We start from the raw sequence: 17,457 nt of genomic DNA on the forward strand, positions 1-17,457 counted from the left end.
AAGAATCTTTGTCATGACCCCCCCCACCCCGGCCCTCTTTTTTTGGCTGCTCTGCACGCTTGTGGATCTTAGTTCCCTGATCAGGGATCGAACCCCGGCCCTGGGCAGTGAGAGGCTGGAGTCCTAACCACTGGACCACCAGGGAAGTCCCTGTCAGGCCCTTTTCTACTTTTAAAAAAATGTTTAGTCACATGATTGTATTATTATTTAAAAAAATTATACAAAGGAAAAATTAACACAGCCTCTAATACAAAATAATTCATAAATTGTTGGAGAGGATACTTACACCGAAGAAGGCAGGGAACCACTGACCTATGTGAAAATACAAAGTGTTTTTACAGAGACCAAATCATTATTTGAACCCCCTTTGGAAAGAAAATAACAGGAAGATTAATATATGTGCTTATTGTGTGGGACTAGAATTCACACAGTAAGGTTTTCAAGGTTGTTCCACAGAGTGCAAAGTAGATCTGCCCACAGCAATAGAATCCACAGCAGCTTGGCACGATGCTAGCCTTATCTCTTATACTTTCTTTAATTTTGTAGCACTCGGCACAGACCGACAAGTGGGATTGCATCTTGTCTGTAGTCTTCCCTTTTACATTAAAAGCTTCCTCTAGGGGAGAGCCTGACTTCCAGTACCGGCTGGGGAAGGAACACTAGCCCCACAGCTACAATTCCTCAAGCTTCAAGCTCTGCTCTGTCACTCATGGGCTGTGTGATCCTGCACAGCATCTCTGCCTGTCTCTTCAACTTCATCTGCTCAGATTCATAGGGGCAAAATAATCTGTGCTTGCTCAACTTGACAAGCCTGTTGTGAGACTAGAACTAGACAAGGAGGTGACAGGCCTTTGAAAAGCATCAGTATGATTCTGATATAGGGTTGCCAGATAAAATATAGGAGGCCTAGTTATATTTGAAGTTCAGACAACGAATGTTTTAAGTATAAGTATATCCCATGCAATATTTGGGATATACTTACACTAAAACTCGATTTGTTATTTATCTGAAGTTCAAATTTAACTGGGCATCCTGTATTTTCGTATGCTAAATCTGGCAACCCTGTTTTAACATCATATAACAACATCAATGGAAACAATAATAAATACTTACCTAGCAGTTACTACACCTAGGGACTGTTTCTTGAGGCTTATATATATTAACTCATTTAATACTTATAAGGAAGATGTACCACTGGCCTTATTTCACCAGTGAGGAGACTTAGGCAGGAACTTGCCCAATGTCACTGGGCTACTATGTTCAGGCACTAAAGTCCGCTCATGATTCCTATGTAACCTGGCTGTTTGGGTAGCATGGGTCCAGCAAAATCAAAATCACTAATAAATATTTTGTGAGGGAAGAGGTAAATGGATTGCCTTGTGCTGAACTTTTCTCCCAGAGAAAGGGATGACTCTTTGTTTATTTTGTTTCCCTATAATACAAAACATCATTATTCCTATTGGTATGGATGGTGAGACAAGGCGTAGTAATTTTTCTAACAACAGAGAATTCTTTCATCCATTGCCCACATATTATTGAGCACCTACTATATGCCAGACACTGTACTAGGGACTTGGGATACATCTGAACAAAATAGGTAAAGATTCCTGCCCTCAGGGAACTTATATTCTAGCTAGGAGAGATAGACAATTAAAAAATAAATAACAAGAAATTCTATAGTAAATTAGAAGGTAAATAGTATGCAATAAAGAAGAATAGAGCAGGGACTTCCCTGGTGATCCAGTGGTTAAGACTCCAGCTTCCACTGCAGGGGCATAGGTTCGATCCCTGGTCGGGTAACTAAGATCCTGCATGCCAAAAAAAAAAAAATGAAAGAAAGAAAAAGAAAGATGGAGCGGAGTAAGGGGATTAGGAGTGTAGGAGGGTGGGGTGAGGTGGTGAGGAAACGTGTTGCAATATTTTAAAAGGCAGTCAGAGGAGAAATTGAGATTTGAGAATTTCTTTTTCTTAATTGTTTTAATTTTTAAATTAATTTTTTAAAATTTATTTATTTAAATTATTTATTTTTCACTGCGTTGGGTCTTCGTTGCTGTGCGCGGGCTTTCTCTAGTTGCAGTGAGTGGGAGGCTACTCTTCGTTGTGGTGCGCGGGCTTCTCATTGCGGTGGCTTCTCTTGTTGCGGAGCACGGGCTCTAGGCACACAGCCTCAGTAGTTGTGGCGCACGGGCTCAGTAGTTGTGGCTCGCAGACTTAGTTGCTCCGTGGCATGTGGGATCTTCCTGGACCAGGGCTCGAACCTGTGTCCCCTGCATTGGCAGGCGGATTCTTAACCCCTGTGCCACCAGGGAATCCCTTAATTAATTTTTTATCGGAGTATAGTTGATTTGCAATGTTGTGTTAGTTTCTGCTGTACAGCAAAGTGAATCAGTTATACATATACATATGATAAATGGAATATTGCCTGCCATTATCAGTAAACAAAGGATGTCACAGTCATCAGCAGTTGCAGCTCACTAGGCTGCGCTGGTGATCCCTGAGGGGACTCAGGAAGGAAAGAATACCTGCCATCTAGCAGCCATCAGACTGCAGCCACTCCCTGCGGTGAGCCCTGAGGAAACTCAGGACGTGAAAACACAGGGTACTGGCCCCAGACAGCTGAGGTGCATATCAAAGGAATGATTTCAGTGAGCCCAACTCTTGCATCTTCCCATACATAGAAAAATGTTAAATTCCTTAACTTGAGATATCTGGTTTTCTTTTATTAACAGTAATCTTTTGTTCCTACTAACTTCCCTTTGTTACAAAAGTATATATCCCAGCTCCCCTCCTCTCCTTGGAGCAATATTCTCAGGGTTACTTGAGACACTGACTCCCGGGCTTGAAGTCCTAAAAACTCCAGCTGAATAAAACACAACTCTCAATTTTTAGGTTGTGAAGAGTTTTTTAGTCAACACATTTATCTACTCTTTTTAGGAGTCTTTTCTCATATAGGTCATTACAAAGTATTGAGTAGAGTTCCCTGTGCTATACAGTAGGTCCTTATTAGTTACCTGTTTTATATATAGTAGTGTGTATATGTCAATCCCAATCTCCCAATTTATCACCCCCAGCCCCGAGATTTGAGAATTTCTGGTTGAGTTTTGGCAAAAGCTTGGAGGAGGTAGCCAAGGAAATGTCTAGATGATGAGGTTGTGAGAGTGTGACTTGCGTGTTTGGGTCAGCATGAAACCAAGTACAAATCCTTTCCCTGCCCCCAGTTTCTTGTTTATAAGCTTCATTCAGCCTCCTTGATATTCCCTGAGTCCCAAAGGGTGGATTCAAACAGTTGCTAATCAGGGAAGGGAGGGAATACAGAAACAAAGAAGGAGTAGTCAAGAAACAATAGTGAAACCTCGGGGCAGGGTCCTGGTTCTTCCTGAAGGAATGTACATAACAATATCTTTGAGTTCTTCTGCAGGAACTAAGGTCCCCACCCAGGTGGAGGATGGTAACTTCCGCAACTTCGGGCTGAACGCTAGATTCCTGGAGCACCGTCCAGTTACCTCACCACCAACCAGTCAGAAGAAAGTCACACACCTTGCAGCCCTCACCCCTAATTTTGCCTATAAAAACTTCTCCTTGAAAACCATCGAGGAGTTGGGGTTTTTTGAGCCACCCGTTCCCCTTGCTTGGCCCTGCAATAAACCTCTCTCTGCACCAGACTCTGATGTTTAGGTCTGTTTGGCCTCACTGTGCCTCGGGCACACAAACTTGCATTTGGTAACAAGCTTGAGGTCAGAGTTCCTGGAGAAGCGAAAAAGGGGCAGAAGAGAGATGAGGTCTGTAGATGGGGCCTACTAAAGCCTTACCCTGATTGAAACCCTCCTTGGAGTACTTGGAGCAGAGAAAGTCACTTTGGCTGCAGGGCTGAACAGGAAGATCTAAAATTCAGAGCTCAGCTTGGCTGGGCACATGGGGTCTCGGGGACAGTCTGGGTTCCATCCTCAATCCATCTTAAAGTTGAGGCCCAGGGCCTTTCCAGGTGTATCTCTGTGACTCAGATCTTTTACCATCTCATGTGACTGCTCTGAGGGCCCTGAGCTGAGCATCACTGCTTCCAGGTGAGGGCAGCAGTGAGGAGACAAAAAGAATCCATACTTTACAAGAGGATTTTTCTAAAATAGAATTGTTTTAAATGACCCTCTTTCTTAACATAAAAAAGTTTCAGTACTTCCTTTCCTACTCCCACATTTTAAAAACACAATTTATCACTTGACTGTGTTAAAAAGGAGACAGAAGGCCCAAAATGGAGTCACTTGTGCTAAACCTCACATCACCAAACCAAGACTTATGCCTAGCCTGTTGTCTCAACCCCCCAGGAATGTAACCTTTAACCAGTCAACCTGGAATTACCTGGTCAGCACTAGGTGAGGTGATAATGACCAGTAGGCCCCTTCTGTTCTTTTTGGGAGAACAATGCTTTCTTTGCTAATAAGTTCCTTTTTCTGCCCCCTTTCAGCCTTTAAAAACCTTTCCTTTTCTACAGCTCAGTGCAACTCCTTTCTAGATGTCCAATTCATGAATTGTTCAATAAAGCCAATTAGATCATAAAATTGACTTGGTTGAAATTTTGTTATTTAACAACAACAGATAAACCCTAACAGATAAAGACTACCAGGGACACACCTGTAGTCCAACAAAGATTTATTAACTTGCCGCCGCAGGGGAGGCCACCCAGGAGCGGAATGTGGGCATCTTGGAAAGGGGAATAGGGAGGGGCTTCTCACAGGGTTGAAGCTCTTTTTGGGTAACAACACAGCAGAAGAGGAGACCAGCTCTGGTTTGGGGTGCTGTCGTGAGGTGGGGCAGTTTAGAAACTGGGTGTCTCATAAATCTTCTTTGGGAGGTCAGAGGGAGAAGTGAAGTGGGGCTGGGAAGGTCATTAGCAAAAAGCTGTGATTACTCAAAAGGGGATTGTTAGTCATTTTGCAGTCATGGTGTGGCCTTGGGTGAAACATTGTTTTCTGTTGGCTTTGCCACTGTCCTTGTTTGTGTCTGTTGGGTACATTGTGGTCTGATTATCAGTGTGGTGGATTTTCACTTTCTCAAGGTAGAGAGACTATAGAAAAGCAAATTTAAGGGCTCATGAAAAACTGCTCAGGATTTAATATGCAGCATCTGTGTGGACCATGGGGTTTAATCAGAAAGTAGGATTAAATACTTTTTAATGTTCTTAGTTTTAGAAATAACTCTTAGAAGCTGGGATATTTCAGACAGCTTTTGTTATTCAATATCTATTAAGTTAAAACTGTAGTGTGAAGCACAGTGGACTCTCATTTAATTTTCATAATCGTCTCTGGGGTAGGGAGTTATTTTTAAATTATTATTATTATTTTACAGATGGAAAGCAGGAGACTAAGAGGTAAGTTAACTTACTCAAAAACACATTGCTAGGAATGGGAGAAGCCTGGAGGTAATGGAGACAAGCTGACTGCAGAGCATTTGCTTAGCCACCATACTATTCTCTTGGGTTGAGAGATCCCACCTCTGATGGGAAGAATAAGAGAGAACATTTATTAAGTGTTTAGTCTGCCAGGCACTAAGCTCAGTGATTGCCACACATATATAAACCTCACCACAACCCAATGTGGTGGGGCCTACTCTCACCCCCATTTGAGAGATCAGGAGACTGAGGCTAGAGAGAATGGGTAACCAGCTCAAATTCGTACAGCTAGTAATTGGTAGAGCCAGGGAAGTCTGGATTCAAACCCAGGACCCCAATCCCACTACGCCTCTCCACTGCATCAGCCTATGCTGGGACGCATTCCTCTAAGTCAGTGCCCTTGAAATGAGGACTTTGGTTCCCTGGATGTGGAGCCTGGGGTCAGTAGGTGGGGGGGTGGGCCTCACCTGGGGTAGCCCGCCCTCGCCCCGCCCCTCCAAGGCGGGGCTTCCTCGCCCACCAATCAGAGAGCCCTGGGGGCGGGCTGGGGCGCTCGGGCTCCGGCCCGCAGTGCTAGCGGCGAGATCGCTCTGAGACGCGACGCGGGGCAGAGGGGAACGAGCGGGCGCTTCAGTGTCCTTCTCCACCCCTCGCCTTGCCGCCTTCTCCTCCCCGCAGCCGGACCGGAATTATGTGATCCCGGAAGTTCCGGCGCCATTGCTGTGTGGGATAAACAGTAATGGCGGAGGCTGCAGCTCCCGGAACAACAGCCACAACATCAGGAGCACGAGCGGCAGCGGCGGCAGCGACCTCCCCCACCCCTACCCCCACAGTCACCTCCCCGTCCCTGGGGGCGGGGGGCGGGGGAGGCGGCAGCGACGGCAGCAGCGGCGGCTGGACTAAACAGGTCACCTGCAGGTGAGACGCAGCGCGGCCGGCGCCGGGCGCGGGGAGGGGACCGAGACCCCGGAGGAAGGGGCGGGCGACCGGCCGGAGGTGGGAGGGGAGCCGGCGTTTCGTAGCCGCCGCCGACGGTGCTGCTGCTGCTGCCGCCGCCGGCGCCGCCGGCGTTCCTGTCCCCGCGGCCGCCGCGGCCTCGCCGCCCGCGCTGCGTCAACCCCCGCCGGCCGCTGAGGCTCGGGCGCGCGCGGCCTCGTTGCGGAGCCGCCGCACCGCCCGCAGTCTCCCCGCACCCGGCGGAGCGCGCAGCGCGCACGGGGAGAGGTAGGATGACTCCTCCCTCCTTCTTATTGTCGCCGGAACCCCCAGCCTCTGCCTCCAGCTCGCCGTTTCGAGAAGGAGGTTGGCGGTGTCTCCTAGAGCCAGCCGCCTCCCCGCGACCCTGCCTGGCCGGGGAGCGCCGCCGCGGGCCCCGGCGAGGGGGCTTGGCTGCCGGGCCCCGCCGCCGTGTCATCCGTTTGTAAAGTCTTCTCGGGTCTCTCGGCCCCCGCCCCACCTGGAGCAGGAGCTTTGGTTATTTCTTCTTTGTATGTTTATCGAGGTTGGCGGTTCTGAGCTTTGTCTTAGAACCGAGTGCCGGGCCGGGGTCGTCTCCTCCGCCTTAAATTTGACGAGCTGCCGTTACCGTGCCCCGGCTAAAGGTATCATCTCTTGGAAATCCACGCATCTTACTTAAGGGAGTCGAGGAGCTCGTCGCTCCCAAAGGAGAGAGATTTTGTTTTGGTTTGGGATGTCGGATGAAAATATTTGGAAAAAAAATAAGTGATTAGTGGAGGACGGTTATACTGACGTGTGCACGCCTGTAAAAAATTATCGAGCTGTACGTTTAAGATTAGGGCATTTAATTGGATGTTGTACTTGGATTTTTAAAAAGTGATCAGTAAGCGCCTAGAAGCTTTTGTTTTTCAATCGGTTGAAAAAATCAGTTGAAACGCCGGTTTTCACTTAGGTAGGGTAATTTAATTTATATGTAAATGTTTGAAAATATTCTTAATATACAAAACTCACTTCCCTGGTATTAACAGCGAGAGTGAAGCGTTCTCAGTGCTTAACATGATACATTTAAGGCATGAATGATAAGTTTAATTAAGTTTATTTTCAATAACGGGATGTAGAAAGCATAAAAGCCGTTTTAGGTAGCTTCTTTTATCAGTGATCTGTAGATCCTTAGAATACTTGTGCAGTATCCCAAAGAATGAGAATTTTAAAATTCCTATTAATGGAACCAATTATTTGAGTCTGTTACTTCTCTTTTATCTACAATGTTACAGTTGATATGTATGTGCTGGTTGACTCTTTTAAAAATAAAGGGACTAGGGGTTTCCCTGGTGGCGCAGTGGTTGGGAGTCTGCCTGCCGATGCAGGGGACACGGGTTCGTGCCCCGGTCCGGGAAGATCCCACATGCCGCGGAGCGGCTAGGCCCGTGAGCCATGGCCGCTGAGCCTGCGCGTCGGGAGCCTGTGCTCTGCAACGGGAGAGGCCACAGCAGTGAGAGGCCAGCGTACCGCAAAAAAATAAATAAATAAAAATTAAAAATATAAAAATAAAGGGAGTAGTGTAACCTTTTACATTCCTGAATTTTCTAGCCATTCATCCTGCAGTTCCAATCTATCTATACACAGACTAATCTTCCTTTAATATGTGGGTTCTTTAAGAACTCTATTCAGTGCCTTGATTTTACACAGACTGTGATCTCAATATAGTTTAGCCTTGAATACCCATCACTAACTTGACATTACTATATATTACTTGTCTCATTACTATCCTGTTGCATCTGTATCTGAGCTCAACTCATTTCTGCCCAGAATGCGTTATCACTTCTACACTTTACTTTCCCCTCTGTTAGGCACTTTTCCCTGATCTACTTCTCCTTTTCTACTTCCTCACCAGTGTCACCAGAATTCAGAACAGCTCACCAGACTAATCATTCCTTTTTGTCTACCTTTAGGATCTTTGAGTTTCTGAAAGATCCCAGATCGATCCTGGACCAGTGGGAGTTCCTTGCCCATGAACCAATAGATTTATATATTTAAGGAATTTACGTAGCTGAGTAATATTTCTAAGAAGCATTATGTATCAGATACAGGCTTAGATATGCTGTTGTTTTTGTTTTTCATATAAAGCTGTCTATAGCTTTTGCTTGAGACAGTTATCCAAAAAAGCACAGGCTAGTTGATGAGTCTTGGGTTTTAATATTTGATACTGTTTTCAGTTGTTCTAAGTAGTAACACGATCTCCTGTTAAAAAATCTTTCTTCCTTTTGAATAGGGGAATACCAAATATGATATCTTCATTTATTTATTGTAAGCTTTGAGCTTTCTGAGAGCAGGGGCCCTGTTTTGTTTATCATTGTATCTGTAGGGCTTTACTCAGTGCCTGGTATACTCAGTAAATGCTTAAATTGATCTTGATAAATCCACACCTAAAATTACCCACTTTGATATGTGCTTGTAAGATTCCTCTGCTTTCGTTAAGAAGTGGACGACCCTTGTAAATCAGCAAAGACAAAGGACTTAGTAGAACATGTGTATATCTTTCTGGGACTACCTCATTCAGTTATTCAGTAAATAAGCATTAGTGCTTACAACGAGAGACATAGAGCTAGATGTTGAAGGAAATGCAGAAATGCACTGTATTATAAATATTTTCATTGTGTTTGATAGCAAAATCTCCTTTGAAGAGAATTCAAGATAGTGTTCTAGTTTGTGCCTCTTCCCCTCTTTATATCTAGGAATTTGACTAAGGCTGTTTTCTTCACCAAGGGTATACTCCTCTTAGCTGTTTGGATGTTATAAATTTGTTTTTGGTTGCTCAGAATCATCTGTATTTTCTTGTTGGTTAGTAATTGTCTAAATATTTCTCTTGAAATTCTGTCATTGTGTTTATCTTCGCGGCCTTTAAGGAAAACCTAGGTATACTTTTCCCAAGGAACTGTGTTATGCTGCCCCCACCAGGCCATTTTGATATCTTTTATTAGAATTTAGTGCTGTGAACTAGAAATGCTATTGCTTCTTCTAGTTTTCTTGAGTGTTGGGGGTTAAAACAACAAAGTCGTAACTTGCCGGTTGTAATTTTGAACTTAGACAATGTTTTATCAGAGTGCTTATACAATGGTAGACGAGTGTATTGAAATAATACACAAAAACCAAGTGTTTTTTCATTTTGATTTTTCAAGAACTTTAAGTGTAGTGTAAAAATGAAGGGAATTTTTCCGGAAAGTCTTTATCCAAGTGCTGTGATATCCACAGTAAAATTTATTGCCTTCAGACTTTAGTGTTTTTTGAAGGGATGGCATTGAAAAAGTTATTCAGCCCAGGGAAAGAGAAATTAATTTGCTACTGGCACTGTGATTCCCCATGACACCTAGTGTCTTCTACAGTTTTTACTGAACACATATCTAAGTATTACGTGTACAGGTACTATAGAAGATAAAAAGCAGAATAAACTATAGTTCTTAAACACCAGGAATTTACAATCTAGTTTGAGAAATAGGGTACATGTACTTATCAAGAATTAAGTAACAGAGTAAACAGTGTCACAGCAGATTAAGTGATTAAGTGCCAAATTAATTAATATTCTGTAAATCCCCAGACAGGTTGTTATGACGCCTAGAAGTACTTTGAGGGTATTGGGTGGTTCTCTTACACCCTCACAAGCTACTGTTGGGGTTTCTTATATATATCTTGGTAACCATGCTTACGTTTCCAAGAGGTACAACAGTCGGGGATTCTAGTCAGTTGTATTTGTCTTTATTAGTGGACAATGTCTGATTGGAGTCATAGAATCTTCAAGGTGGAAGGAACCATAGAAATCATATGGCCCAGCCTTTAACTGAAGGCAAGCTCAGCCTGGACACTGGCATTAAGGTGAATTTGGATAATGACTTTTTGGTGGTGGCATTTAAAAAAGAAAATGGGGAGAAATTCTTGGGAGAGTTGCCTTTCTTCCTCTTTAGGTTATAACTTACACTATCATGTCATAATCTCTTAGACATGGATTGGCAAGAAGGGATTTCACTGTGAGGACTGTTTATACCAACAGTGTTAATATCACTGAGAGACAAAAGGCAAGTAAAACAAACCAGAAACCCAGACCATATGTACCAAACAACCATGTAAAATAATGCTTAGTATTTGGCAGTAACTAATTAGGGCTTGTATTCTAGTGTTTCTGTTGATTCTGCGGTATCAGGTGATTTGTGTCTGCTTGAATTCCTTTGGTGATGCTAGTTCTGGACCTCAGGAGCTTATTTCATTGCTGGATAGTTCTAGTTCTTGGTCCTTATGCTGAGCCAGGTTTATGATGTAGCTTCCCACATGTATTGACTTTGCCAGGAATAGTGCTGCAAAAGGCTATTCCTTTGTCTTCTGGCCAAACTACTCCAGTTACTTAAAATCTTCTTATGGCATGACATCTAGGTCTCTTGCTTTTCTTATCCGATTCGTTAGTGTGTACCTCTTACAGTGTGTGGTCGGAAACAAATGTAGTCAAGGCAGAGAAGAGATGTGGAAGGGGAGATGGGGAAATGAACTCAGTGCCAGCAAAGACACTATGCAGCTGCTACTGCACACATGGAGGGGTTTTTTTGTTTTTTTTTAAGTTCTTAAATCTGAAAGAGTGGCGAAACTAAGGCAAAATAGCTTTACTGAGGGTCACAAAGCTGGAATTTAAACAGTCTTCCCAGTTCTTAAACTGTGTGCTTTTTATTACTACCTGGATCCAAACAGTTGACTGCTGCTGCAGCCTGATTGTATTAACTGTTCTGGTGGCTGCATCCACTGCTGGCTCTTGAAACTTGGAATCAACTGAAGTCCCTAGACGTAAATGTAATCAGCTGGCCCAGACACGTCACCTGGAAGAAGGCAGTTTAATGTAGTGTTTTAAAATTTAAATTTAATTCTGACATGTCCTTGTTTCAGATCTTTAAGTGGTTTCTTACTGCTTTAAGATAACTTGACTTAAAAGGCCCTGCAGAATCTGTTTCCCTAGCCTTCCAGCCTGTCCTCCCCTCTGTTCTCTCCATTCTTGGTCATTGCTGTATTATGCTCTTGGTCAAAAGGTGCCAACAGGCCATGCTACATTGTCTTGGGCCAGTGACTCTGAGTTTTACTCTTTCATTTTGGATTCTCGAGAACAGTTTTTACTATCATGGATGTCAGAAAGTAATAGTGGTGTGAGGTGTTGCACAAGTGTTGAGAAAGAGCATCTTGCTGGACATTGAAATGCAGGTGTCAGGGAGCTGAACTCCTTGGAGTAACGGCTCTGCAATCTCCAGGGGCAGGTATTTTATCAAGCCTTAAAACTGTATCAGGGGCTTCCCTGGTGGCACAGTGGTTGAGAGTCCGCCTGCCGATGCAGGGGACATGGGTTTGTGCCCCGGTCCGGGAGGATCCCACATGCTGCGGAGAGGCTGCACCCGTGAGCCATGGCCGCTGGGCCTGCGTGTCCGGAGCCTGTGCTCCGCAATGGGAGAGGCCACAACGGTGAGAGGCTCGCGTACTGCAAAAAAAAAAAACAAAAAAAAAAAACTGTATCAGTATGTGCACCTCTGACTTCAAACTGACCCCAAAGAATATTGAAGGTATAGACAGCTTTGTCTTGTGTTGAGAATTGTGAAAGTTCCCACTGGGGATGGGACAGTAATCAACTGTATTCAAACAGTGAGACTGTTTGAAATGAATAAGCAATTACCCACTGTGGATACTTTTTTTGTGTGTGTGTGGATACTTTTATAGATACTTTGAAGCATGATTATACTAGTGGTGATTACAATGAAATTATTGACTTGTTGGGTTGTTGGGTTTTTTTAAGTGTTAATCTGTTCATTTATCAAAAAGTACCTATTGGCTCAAGTGGTTTAACTCAAATTTGTGTTATGTGGTGCTCAGACAGCTTCAAAGCTTGCAGAAAGCTTGCAGAAAGTTGCCCTGTAGTTGAGCAAAAGTTCAGACCTAGTTAGATTAAGTTAAACCTGATAATAGTTGAAATTAGGTTAATTATAGTTAGAATTTGACTTCCTATTACTATATTCTTATGTTTTGTTACAGACTGAAACCCCAGGGTAGTTCAGGATCTTCTTGATAATTATAACTGTTCCACCAAGATGTTAACATTTTTTCTTTCTGTGTCACATAGAAGGTATACATGCCAGTCATTTTTTAAAATTAATTAATTTATTTATTTTTGGCTGCGTTTGGTCCTCGTTGCTGCTCCCGGGCTCTCAGGCCACTCCCTGTTGCGGTGAGCTGGCCTCTCATTGCAGTGGCTTCTCTTGTTGTGGAGCACGGGCACCAGGAGCGTGGGCTTCAGTAGTTGTGGCACGCAGGCTCAGTAGTTGTGGCTCTCAGGGCTCCAGAGCGCAGGCTCAGCAGTTGTGGCGCACAGGCCTAGTTGCTCTGTGGCATGTGGGATCCTCCGGGACCAGGGCTCGAACTTGTGTCCCCCACATTGGCAGGCGGATTCCCAACCACTGCGCCACCAGGGAAGCCCCATGCCAGTAATTTGAATAGAACCTTTCACATTTCAATTTGGGGCAGGCTTCTTCAAGGCTCCTTTAGGTAAATATGAGTCTCTTTTCTATATATCCTTCAATCCAGTGGACAAGTGGAGTGCACTTAATGCTATTTTACCTTCCTTCTCTAGATAATTGACACACCCAGGAGGTAGGCACTTTTTCCTTACTCTGGATCAGCTGTACATAGATGCATATTTGGGGCAGTTAATGGTCTGCCAACATGAAATTTTCATAACTCTACTCAGGAGAAAGAGACCGAAGTCAGTGATGGGAGGGAGGATGCAAGGGGTGGTGGTAGTTCTACCCACTTTACAAGATCAGGATTATCTACAAAAAATAAAGCCCCTTATCACTTCTCTGATCCACCTAGTTACTTACAGATTGCTGCTTGCCCCCCCCCCCCCCCCCGCCCCATTTCCAGTTTAGTTGGTCTGAGGTGAGGTCTCAGAAGTTGCACTTATAGCAAATTCCCAGGTCCTCTTAGAAACTGAGTCATTCTCTGATACTTGGTTTTTGGAAACTGCAAGATAGGTACACATGTTCTCCTTCAGAACAAGAGTCTGCTAAATGAAGGACAGAAAGTGATTTCCCTTTGCCTCTACCTTTGCAACAAATTTTACTTGTATTTTCACATGTGGCTTTTAAAGAATTAAAATGGTTTCTCAAAGAATTGAAACATATACAGTAGTCTGACCCGTTCAGGTTTACGTTGTTTCTTGCTTATCTTTGATTTTTTTGCAGATAGAGCTGCCATTATGGCTGAAGTTAGTGGAAAACAAGAAGCTACCTCTGTAGGACTGTAAAATGAGAGCAGTAGTCAGACTTAACCCGTAGAGACAAGATTAATGATGACCTCAAAGTTTAAATTGGTGTCTGTATCTATAAGCAACCTTCCTGTAGTACCATCATGGATAATTTTATGGTCATACAGTCTAGTTCTACTTTCTTTGTGTTCATTTCTCATGTTTGTGTAGATAGACTATAACAGTAGAATAAAGTACTAGTATATAGTGCTCCTGTGTTATTAGAATATATTGGTCATGAATTCTTTGAGTACTGACTTATAAACCAACTTGTGGTTCTTTGTCTCACAGGTATTTCATGCATGGGGTTTGTAAGGAAGGAGATAACTGTCGATACTCACATGACCTCTCTGACAGTCCATATGGTGTAGTGTGCAAGTATTTTCAGCGAGGGTACTGTATTTACGGAGACCGCTGCAGGTAAGAATTTGTTTCCAATTCAGTTTTGTTCAGGGGTGGATGGAGAGGTTGGCAGAAAAAAATGAGAGGAAAATACATAATTCCAACAACTTTGTAAATAATAGATTTAAAATAGTCCTTTTTTTTTTTTTTTTTTTTTTGCCATGCCTCGCAGCTTGCAGGATCTTAGTTCCCCAACCGGCGATTGAACCCGGGTCATGGCAGTGAACGCACCAAGTCCTAACCACTGGATGGCCAGCAAATTCCCTAAAATAGTACTTTAAAAAGTGCTCATTAGAAATGTTAGCACACTGACATCTCTCTCTTGGAGGGAATGTATTACATTTAAAAAATGAGTTTATAATACAGTCCTAAATTTAAATAGTGCCTGAGGAGCAACTTAGGAGCAAACCTAGGAATAGGGTGTGGTGAAGGCATGTTTGTTAATGGCATCTCCTCTTAAAGACCAAGAATAAGGTTCATATTTGACCAGTTGGGACTAGTTTCAGTTCTCTATTAGTATGAATTATGGAGAGAAAATGAGATCATAGGCATTTGGAACAGTGTATTAGGTTACTAGTTAAGAGGGCTTCTCATTCCAACTAAACTTTCATAAACCACTTGAGCTCGCAAGACTAAATTTTAAGCCAAGATTTACAGAAAATGCTTCAGAACAGTCTCTAGTATCTATCTCAGAACGTGGAAAATCAAGAGGGATTAGTTATTAAGTAATCTCTATAATCATTCATTGAATTGGTATCATAATCCTGTTAAATTGCAATTCAGCAGTAGTGGGTTCTGTGGGTTCTGCTAGCAATTGGGTAGAGCTTTGCTTCTCTTTTTCTTTTTGGCCGCACTGCGCGGCACGTGGGATCTTAGTTCCCTGATCAGGGAACAAACCCATACCCCCTGCAGTGGAAGTGCTGAGACCTAACCCTGGACCACCAGGGAAGTCCCAGTTAGAGCTTTTCTTTATCTTCTCAGTTTAGAAAATATCTAAGTGTATTAGTTATCTATTGATGTTAAACAAGTTACCCTGAAATTCAGCAGCTTGAAAATCGTAAACATTTATTATCTCATAGTTTCTGGAGTCTGGAATCTTGGCGTGGCTTAGCTGAGTGGGTGGTTCTAGCTTGGAGACTCTCAAGAGATTGCAGCCAAGATTTCAGCCAGAGCTGCCATCATCTGAAGTCTCAATGGGGGCCGGAAGACCACTTGGAAGGTGGCTCACTCACACATCTGTTGGTGGGAGGCCTTAGTTCCTCGCCTCGTGGACATTTCCCTAGGGCTGCTTTAGTGTCCTCACACTAACTTGTCCCCAGAGTAAGTGATTCAAGAGAGACAGCAAGGACGAAGCCACAATACCTTTTTATGATCTAGTCTCAGAAGTCACACACTGTCACTTCCACTATATTCTGTTTATTACAAGCGAGTCACTAAGTCCAGCCCACTTTCAAGGGGAAAGAAATTGGCCTCCACCTGTTGAAGGGGGGAGGACTGTTAAAGAATTTTGGGCATATTTTATTTTATATATTTTAAGGTTTTTTAAAAAATTTATTTAAAAATTTCTTTTTGGCTGTGTTGGGTCTTCGTTGCTGTGCGCGCTTTCTCTAGTTGCAGTGAGCGGGGGCTACTCTTTATTGCGGTGTGCTGGCTTGTCATTATGGTGGCTTCTCTTGTTGTGGAGCACGGGCTCTAGGCACGTGGGCTTCAGTAGTTGTGGCATGACGGCTCAGTAGTTGTGGCTTGTGGGCTCTAGAGCGCAGGCTCAGTAGTTGTGACACACAGGCTTAGTTGTTCCGCAGCATGTGAGATCTTCCTGGACCAGGGCTCTGACCCGTGTCCCCTGCATTGGCAGGCGTATTCTTAACCACTGCGCCACCAGGGAAGTCCCAGGCATACTTTAAATGATCACACTAGGTAAGATATTTTGACAGTGTCATAGCCAATTTTAGCATCCTGTTATCAGAAAAGAATTGTGTCAGCTATTGGGTTCAAATGCTTAGAGTTCAAAAGACTAAGAAATTATTGACGGGTGGGATATTGATGTTAGGCTATCTCACATCTGTTTTACTTAGGAAATCTAGTAAGGGTAGAGAAGAAATACAAGATTCTTTCCATGTGACTGTAGGAAGGATCCCAGAAATGGAACCCCTGGTATCTGAGTTTAGTGGTCATTTTGCTCTCTGCTGATTTTTTTCATTGCAATATTGCTAGAAGGAAAAAACTGATACGACACTCCTCAAAAAAAAAACCCAAAACTAAAAAACCCAGATATGTCTTTTGTAGTCAGTCACAATATTAAAAAGGGCAATAGGTGTTAGAAATCCATCCCACTGTGAATGAGCGATTCTTTGTAGTAGGATGGTCTCTGCAAGATTTTTTTAAAAAAAATCTTTATTGGAGTATAATTGCTTCACAATACTGTGTTAGTTTCTGTTGCATAACAAAGAAAATCAGCCATATGTATACACATGTCCCCATTTAGCCTCCCTCACACCCTCCCTATCCCACCCCTCTAGGTTATCGCAAAGCACCAAGCAGATCTCGCTGTGCTAAGCTGCTGCTTCCCACCAGCCAACTATTTTACATTTGATGGTGTATATATGTCCATGCTACTCTCACTTTGCCCCAACTTTGCCCTCCCACCCTATCCATGTCCTCAAGTCCATTTTCTATGTCTACCTCTTTATTTCTCTCCTGCAGCTAGGTTCATTAGTACCTTTTTTTTTTTTTTAGATTCCATATATATGCGTTAGCATACGGTATTTGTTTTTCTCTTTCTGACTTAACTTCACTCTGTATGACACACTCTAGGTGGATCCACCTCACTACAAATAACTCAGTTTTTTTTAACGGCTGAGTAATATTCCACTGTATATATGTGCCACATCTTCTTTATCCATTCATCTGTTGGTGGACAGTTAGGTTGGTTCCATGTCCTGGCTATTGTAAATAGTGCTGCAATGAACATTGTGGTGCATGTCTCTTTGAATTTTGGTTTTCTCAGGGTATATGCCCCGTAGTGGGATTGCTGGGTCATATGGTAGTTCCAGTTTTAGTTTTTTAAGGAACCTCCATACTGTTCTCCTTGGTGGTTGTATCAATTTACATTCCCACCAATAGTGCAGGAGGGTTCCCTTTTCACCATACCCTTTCCAGCATTTATTGTTTCTAGAGTTTTTTTTTTTTTTCTAGATTTTTTGATGATGGCCATTCTGACTGGTGTGAGGTGATACCTCATTGTAGTTTTGATTTGCATTTCTCTAATAATTAGTGATGTTGAGCATCTTTTCATGTGTCTCTTGGCTATCTGTACATCTTCCTTGGTGAAATGTCTATTTAGGTCTTCCGCCCATTTTTAAACTGGATTGTTTGTTTTTTGATATTGAGCTGT

The 17,457-nt window shown here is 43.2% G+C and overlaps 1 protein-coding gene across 3 annotated transcripts in view; it reads left to right on the forward strand.

Moving 5' to 3' along the window:
- The first annotated feature begins 5,927 nt into the window (after positions 1–5,927).
- The window catches only part of MKRN1 (makorin ring finger protein 1), a 29,076-nt gene continuing 17,546 nt past the window's right edge, over positions 5,928–17,457 (forward strand). The window contains exons 1-2 of one of the 3 annotated variants that reach the window (XM_004272136.4): positions 5,929–6,301; positions 13,953–14,081. In XM_004272136.4, coding sequence (XP_004272184.1) covers positions 6,123–6,301; positions 13,953–14,081 — 308 coding nt within the window. In that variant the 5' untranslated portion in view covers positions 5,929–6,122. Of the gene's footprint in view, positions 6,302–6,464; positions 6,608–13,952; positions 14,082–17,457 lie in introns of those variants that run through there. The other 2 variants (XM_012533927.3, XM_012533926.3) reach the window with 2 other exon arrangements.

This window comes from Orcinus orca, chromosome 9 (assembly GCF_937001465.1).
Source record: "Orcinus orca chromosome 9, mOrcOrc1.1, whole genome shotgun sequence".
NCBI lineage: Eukaryota > Metazoa > Chordata > Mammalia > Artiodactyla > Delphinidae > Orcinus > Orcinus orca.